Source organism: Piliocolobus tephrosceles, chromosome 5, assembly GCF_002776525.5.
Source record: "Piliocolobus tephrosceles isolate RC106 chromosome 5, ASM277652v3, whole genome shotgun sequence".
Taxonomy (NCBI): Eukaryota; Metazoa; Chordata; class Mammalia; order Primates; family Cercopithecidae; genus Piliocolobus; species Piliocolobus tephrosceles.
The window spans coordinates 167,914,675-167,922,471 of NC_045438.1; the positions used below are offsets into that span (position 1 = coordinate 167,914,675).

At 41.8% G+C, this 7,797-nt stretch overlaps 1 protein-coding gene across 5 annotated transcripts in view; it reads left to right on the top strand.

Moving 5' to 3' along the window:
• Window positions 1-7,797, top strand: part of EXOC2 (exocyst complex component 2) — a 194,979-nt gene that overhangs the window by 185,946 nt on the left and 1,236 nt on the right. For all 5 annotated transcript variants that reach the window (XM_026456816.2, XM_026456820.2, XM_026456817.2 and 2 more), the window contains 3 exons: window positions 2,881-2,942; window positions 5,093-5,152; window positions 7,368-7,793. In XM_026456816.2, coding sequence (XP_026312601.1) covers window positions 2,881-2,942; window positions 5,093-5,152; window positions 7,368-7,461 — 216 coding nt within the window. In that variant the 3' untranslated portion in view covers window positions 7,462-7,793. The remainder of the gene's footprint in view (window positions 1-2,880; window positions 2,943-5,092; window positions 5,153-7,367; window positions 7,794-7,797) is intronic.

Genomic DNA, 7,797 nt, shown 5'->3' on the forward strand with positions numbered 1-7,797 from the left:
AGCAGTGTAAATTGTGTGATACTACAAATGAATTAACAGGCAGCTGCAGTGGCTACCGGGGGCCTTGCAGTCTTGGAATTTTAACAGGCATCTGCCCTGTCTACACCTTACCTCTGTTACCCACTTGTCTGACGGCTAAACCACTCTCAGAACCAGCAGGGAGAGGTTGGGAAGTGATCTCAGAATTAGCTGGAAAATTTTTTCACAAACACATGTCCAGAAACTGCTGGCCACCAAGCTGTTCCAGCCTCCAGTGTTTGAGACCTCCTTGGGCCTGTACAAACATGTATTTTGAAAAAGGCCATTAGTCTAAACTCCCCGCTTCACTCTCCCACTGAGAATGACTGAGAGCCTCCTTCCTTGGGGCCATAACTCTAAGAGGGTCAGCGGGTTAACCTTGGATAGGTAATTCCCCAAAGTGCCAAACTCCAGAACTGTCCTGAGAGCTCGGTGAAAAGGGGAGTGACGGTTTGGTGATTTTGGCAGATCTTTTAGCATGATGTTTTCTGAATTACAATTTTGTAGGTATTATATAGCTAACCACAGTTTTTATAATTGGCATAACTTATAGGTTAATTAAAACACTCTATGACCTTGATTGAATAAAATTTCTACCATGGTTTTGTAGTAATTTAGTCTTTCTCCTAAGATAGTCAGCTGAAAGTTCTACCTTTTTTCCTGGGAGGTCTGTTTTTACCTATGCTAGAATATAAACAAAATAGAGACAGAAATTTTTATACTTTCTAGCATTTGTAACTTTCTAGTTATATACTGTTTTTCAGGCTCCTAAGGGACTGAAAAAATGAAACCAAACAATTGCCTTCCAAACAGAAAAAGGTCACTGAATATCCTGTGTCATATATGTCTGCTTTGATCTAGATGGCTTACAGAATTTCTAATAAACTCTAAAGAGCTGGCTGTGTCTTTTGTCATTGTTTTCTGTTTCGTCCACTCCTTGAGAATAAGGGATATTTCTTTTAAATGTTCTCCTGTGTGTCCCACTCACTGTGGGAACCTACTTCAGAAAATCAAGGGATCATCATCAGTGGGTCTGCGGGAGCTCCCGGGAAACCTGACTTGTCAGTCAGGTCACACTTCTTCGTGCTCGCATACAAGTGAAATCTCGTTAACTTTTTTCTTAAAACTTTTATGAAATATTTCATAGAGCATACGATCTGTCTGCAATAGAAAAAGAATATACAATTCAGTGATTTTTAGTGTATTCGAAGAGCTGTCCAGTCATCACCATAATCAATTTCAGAACCTTTCATCCCAAAAGAAACCCCTGAGCCATTAACAGAAAGTCTGATCATTTGCCTCCCATACCCCTTGTCCCTACACACAGTTGGCTTTCTATCTCTGTGATTTGTCTACTCTGAAAATTTCATCTCAATGGAAGCATACAAATACGACTGGCTTCTTTCACGTAGCATAATGTGTCAGGGTTCATCCATGTTGTAACATGTGCCAGTGCTTCACTCCTTTTTACATATGAGTAATATTCCACTTTAAATACACCACATTTTATGTATCCATTCATCAGTTCCTGAGCGTTGGTTTTCTTCCCACTTTTGATTAATATGCAGAATGCTTCTGTGAACACTCCTGTACAAGTTCTCGTGTGGACATCTGTCTTCATGGCTCGTGGATTCACACCAAGGAGCGGAATTGCTAGGTCGTATGGTTACTCTATACTTCATCCTCTGAGGAGCTGCCAGACTGCTCTCCAAAGTGGCAGCACATTCCTACCAGCAGTTTTTGAGGGTTCCAGTTTCTCTACATCCTCACTAGTATTTGTTATTGTCTCTCTCATTGATGATGGCCATCCTAGCGGGTGTGAAGTGATGCCTCGTTCTGTGGGGTTGTCTTTTCACATTCTGGATGGTGTCTTTGTAGCACTGGATTTTTAATTTTGATGGAGTCCACTTTGTTTTGTTGTTGTTGTTTATACTTACGGCATGATTTCTAAGAAGGGTTTCCCAGCCTCAGGTCACAAAGATTTACGCTGGGTTTCTTCTGATAGTTTCATAATTTTATCTCTTACATTTAGATTTGTGATTGGTGTTGAGTTAATGTTTGTGTTAAGGAAAGGATTCAGCTTTGTTCTTCTGCATGTGGATATCCAGTTGCCCAGGCACCATTTGTTGAAGAGACTGTTCTTTCCCCGCTGAGTGGTCTTGGCACCCCTGTTGAATAGCAGTTGATCACGAATATACGGGTATACAGTATATAAATATATTTTAGCTTTGTAGTATGTTTGAAGTCAGACAGTGTGAGGCCTCTAAATGTGTTACTCTTTTTTAAGATTGTTTTGGCTGTTCTGAGTGCCTTGCATTTCCTTATGAATTTTAGAATCAGCTTGCCAGAAAAAAATAAAAGCAGCTGTGATTTTAATAGAGATTGCATTGAATCCGTAGAGCATAGTTTAGTTTTTGAGATGAAGGCAGTGTGCCTGGAAGGGCATAGGTGTCAGGAAGCCAGGCCCCACCCTCACCTCTGTGGGGCACAGGCCCTTTCAGGGCAGTGTTTCAGAGTGTCTTTCCTCTTGCAAGACTAAAGAAAAATTGGTGGTTAGAGGGTAAATACAGATGGCTGGAAAATCATGACACAGTCTGTGCTTTTCATACTGAGATATCTGGTTCCCTGCCCTCACAGTCATCCTTGACTACAAGTTGATTTTCAGTCAACGAACATTTTGTGGTAGCAGATTTCTTCGGACTGTTTTAGAAACTCTGCTCATGACTGGCAGTCACTGCGGTGGTATTATAACTCCAAGCCCCGTCCTGCGACGAGCAGGCTGGAGACCCCTCACCTCAGTACTTGTTTATATTTGATAATATAAATTTTCCTGTTGTCACTTTGTCTTTTTCTCATTTTCAGGCAAGACTTGAAATCTGTGCTTTGAGGGACACTGTGGCTGTTTACCTGACACCCGAAAGCAAGTGAGTTGCAGAGTTCTTCAGTTCTGAGTGCTCTGTTAAAAATACAGATTGTCTTACTAGTGAATTCTGTCCTCTGTAAAGATGACTGATCAGAGCACATGCTCATCAATTTGTGACGTGATCAAGTTTATGTCAAGGCCACTTCTTTGTAACGCAATGTAAAGGAAAGGGGTTTAATACAATTTTGTTTTTCATTTACTACTGACAAATAAATCGTAGTCTTAAAAATAATACATCAGAGTGTGACATACTTCTTAAAGCAAAAGAGGATAAGAACTGACTCTTAGTCTATTCGTAGCAGACTCTGAAGGACAGCTCGAGTGCTGTAAATATCAGTATGAGGAAGCCTTGTGGTTTCTCTGCAAAATTTTGTAGTGGAAATTTGATGATAATTTTTAGCTGTTTTGAATGAAAGTCAGGATTTCCTACCATTGAAATTTCAGTAGGTGAAGTGAAACAGAACTACTGTTTGCCTGTGCAAGGTTGTTTACTACACGGGCAGCATTACCTAGGAAATACTGGGTGATATGTTGATGTCCCCGAGAGGCCAAGTAGTATGCAAATGGAATGTTTGAGGACACTGTAATGTGCTTACTCACTCATTTCCAGCATCTGATAACATGGCTTGCTGTCATTCTTACTGTCAGCTTTGCAGCTGAAAAGACATTTTCCATTTTTTCCTAACACATGAAGTTAGCCTTTCATTCCCGTCGTCGCAGCTCACTAGAAGCCATTTTTAGCCTCCAGGTTCATTGTTCATTGTTCAGCCACAGCTTTTCCCAGCCATCGTTTGTCTGCACAACATGCTGACAGGATGGAAAGCACCCAGCCCGTGTTGGATGTGTGTGCACTTCATGTAAATGCCTGCTCTTTCTTCCTGCTGACTTAGTTTTACAGAGTATAAGGTACTCATCTGTAGAGGAAGATTAAAATATTCTAGGCAAGCTTTTGAGGGGATTAAATGAGAAAATGTGCCAAGTCACTTTTTAATTTTCAGTACCCTGCCAATAACAGGTGGTATAATGTTTATCATTATTGTCCTACTGTCAAAACAATTCCATCACTTTTCTTTTAATTAATCAAAAAGAGGTTCATAAGAAACAAGCTGATGGTGGAGGTAGAGGCAGTGGCTTCCACACCAGGAAAGAGCCTGCTGAATGTGGGGAGGGACCTGAGTGCACCCAGCCACCCGTCCCAGCCCCCACCACGCCCTCCCGGGAGCAGCTGGAGATGCCCAGCACCAGGTTTTATGACTCTGTTGGAACTTTTCAGTCTTCCTCTCTGTTGCTGTGACACTTACCCCTGATTTGAGGAATACTGCTGAAAAACGTGCTTCCTGGTAGATTGAGGAGGATGTTTTTACAATATAGAAGTAACGACCCCCTAAAGTCAAGAATAATTACATTTATTTCTTCACCTTAACCAATCATAAAAGAAGAGATAAAAGTTAAGAACTGTTCCTTTGTGAATGGTACAGGTTATTCCCAAACAGTCTCCCCATGATGCTTTTCATTTGGTTTGGTAATTTTTCTAATACTTTCTCCTTGTAAAAGCTAAACATCCCGAAGTTGTCTTTTTAAAAATTCTTTCCTTTTACCTTCGTGTAAGGAAATCATGTTGAATTTTTAAAGCATCTCTGTAACTCTCCATTTTTCAACAAGTTTTAAGGAGACTGTATTTAAGTATTACAAGACATTGGCTGTAGATCAGGCCCCGTGCGTGCCAAATACTGTGAACACCCTGCTGTGTGTCATCTTTCATTTCTTAGTTTCTTTCCTTTCTTACCAGTTACTCCATCTGCAGTTGTTTGTTTTGAAAAGACTCCTTTTAAATTAAACATGTGCACATTAAGCTCTCCTCTGTCACCAGTAGCATCCTCTAAAAGAAGATCTGTTTTTCCTTTAGCTTTTCAAGTTGCGTTTCATTTCCTACTTGAGCTTTTCTGGCCCTGCTGCTACAAAGCCTCCACCTGGTAGCTACACCTTCACTTTTACTTTTACTTTTTCTATTGTTTTTCACTTTTACTTTTTCTCGTATTTCCTTGCTTCACTGGCTTTTATTGGCTTCTCAATAATTAAGGGATGCTTAAGAATTTGTCAGCAGTTCTCCTGTGCAAGGCTTCAACTTCAGTGTGGTTGTTTGTGTTCCAGGTCAAGTTTTAAGCAGGCCTTGGAAGCCCTGCCCCAGCTCTCCAGTGGAGCAGATAAAAAGTAAGTCCTGTGTGCTGTTCTCAAGAGCCAGTTGCATGTGCCCAGCAAGGTTTTGTTACGTAAAGTACCTTTTAAAAAGGAATAATAGTGATTTGGATTCTAGGAAGAGCAGAATCCAAATAAGAATCCGAATAAGAGCCGTTAGTAGGTACATCTCGTCACTGTCACTTGCATGTCTTCCGAGTGACAGAATAAGGTATATGACCTTTCTTCTGGGTTGAGGATAATTTAGAAGTTGGCTTTCGTTTGAAGTGACTGGTACAGAAAATGTCTTAAGAAAGCTCACTATGACTTACTCAGTAAACTGTATTAGTAGCATACATCCTTAAGAAGTAATGGAAAAAAGAAGACCGCACAGTAAAATGCAGCAGTCAGTGATTTTTTTATCTTTGAGTAACTCAGTAGTGTTCATTTTGTGTTCTATAAAATATAAAATGTTATGAAAGAGTAGATGTGCACATATGGCATCATAAAGTTTTATATATACATATATATTTCGTTAGACCACACTGATGATCTCAACCTGACTTCAAACTTTACTACTCATAGAACAGGGAACAGACCTAAGAGAAAATCTAGGCCAGGTAAATTTCACAAATATCCAGGCTCCCCCGCACTGAGGCAGCAGAAACTCTGCAGTAGCTCCTTTACCACGCCCTCCACACGTGGCTGCCCGTCCATGGACAGGCGTGTGTGGTGCACTGACTGTGAAATGCTGGCACTGTGAACGCAGAGCAGACTCAGTGCAGGGCAGAGAGAGCACATGGGCTGGGCGATGGAGGGAAGCTGTCACATCACTGAGGCACAGAGCGGGCAGCAGACCAGCCCTTCCACCCTGCAGTCCCCGCATCGCCCCTGCTGTGTGCGTCCCACGTGGGCACATGGCGGCTGTGCGGACACTGCTGCTGCTTTCTCTCACTAACTTCCAGCCTCTATTTGAATTGGTTCCAAACCCTGTTCATTTATTTAAAATAAATATGATAAAAGATTAAAACAGTCACTGTTACATTTCATATGTGGAACAGGGCTCAAAAGGTAGTGTGTTCGAGTCAAGAACAATACACACCCTGAAGTAGCCCCTGGTCAGGACTGTATTTTAGGTTTGCTGTGGGAGTAGTAGTCTAATATTGAACGTTGTTAAACCGTGAAATAGTCTCTTGACCTCAGTACTGTTAAACCCACTTCTTGGTTGCTTCATCCAAACCAGGAAAACTCCAAGATCCTTTCTAGCTTTAAAATTAGATGACTAGAGCCAGGCTTGTGGCTCATGCCTGTAATCCCAGCACTTTGGGAGTCCAAGGTGGGCAGATCACAACTTCAGGAAATCAAGACTATTCTGGCCAACATGGTAAAACCCCGTCTCTACTAAAAATAGGAAAATTAGCCAGGCGTGGTGGTGTGCACCTGTAATTTCAGCTACTCAGGAGACTGGGGCAGGAGAATAGCTTGAACCCCGGGAGGTGGAGGTTGCAGTGAGCCAAGATCGTACCACTGCACTCCAGCCTGGGTGACAAGGGCAAAACTCCATCTCAAAAAATAGAAAAAGAAAAAGAGATTAGATGACTATATCAAATCAGTTGGGGAAACAGATTGAGATATCAGGTAGCAAAGCGATTTGCCTAGTGGAATTGGCCCTAACCCTGCTTCCCCTGGTAATTAACCCACTGCTTTCGCTCCCCACTCACTACTGGCTGTTAAAGACAAAATGCAAAATGAGAGGAAGGGAAAGTCACCAGTGGCTGCTGGGGGATGGGGTTAGGGAAGAGGCTGACTGGAGTGGCAGCAGGGGAGAGAGTGCAGCGGCGCCCCGTGCTGTGGCCTGCTACACTCCGGTGTGGGTTTGCCAATGTTCATAGAACCATTTAACGAACAGTGAATTTGAAGGTGTGTAAATTATTTTAGAGTTGAATTTCTAAAAAGAATAGGCCCAAGCATCAGTCTGTTTTAGGGAGGAATCTAATTAATCTTGGGAGGGGATAGGAAGGAGATGTTTCTATACAAACATAAATACGTATATCAGTATATCCTATTTGACCAACTTCTTTGATTGATGTGTTTCTTTTGCTGAGTTGAGGATCCACAGATAGAACTTTCCAGCTGCCTTCTCAACACAGCAAGCACAGGCAGAGCCGGGCAGCTGGCTCCCCTGGTGTTTCCTTGTGTTGCTAGGCCACCCCATCTGTCAGGCTGTAAAACAAGTGTCTCCTTCCTCCAGGTTACTGGAAGAGCTCCTGAACAAGTTCAAGAGTAGCATGCACTTGCAGCTCACCTGTTTCCAAGCAGCTTCTTCAACCATGATGAAAACATAAATACCTGCCAAATAAAGGAAGTCCAGGAAAATAACAAGTAATAAGACTGTTCACTTTCTAAGTACCCTAAAGGTATTTGGTGTATTAAACACTGGGTTTGCCATTTCTCTCTCTTTTTTCCTTCCTCTGATTTCGAAAATTGTTGGTATACATTTCAACTAAAATGACCTCATTTGAAATGCCCAAGAAGTATTTGTTTTGCCATTCTTACTAGATCAGATCCTGTATGACTTTAAAACACATTTTAAAATATACTTTGCATCTCAGCAGAAGGTTGAGTGCAGCAGGAAGAGCTGCTTCTGGAGGGAATGTTCTGGAGTGGCGTGGTACACATTG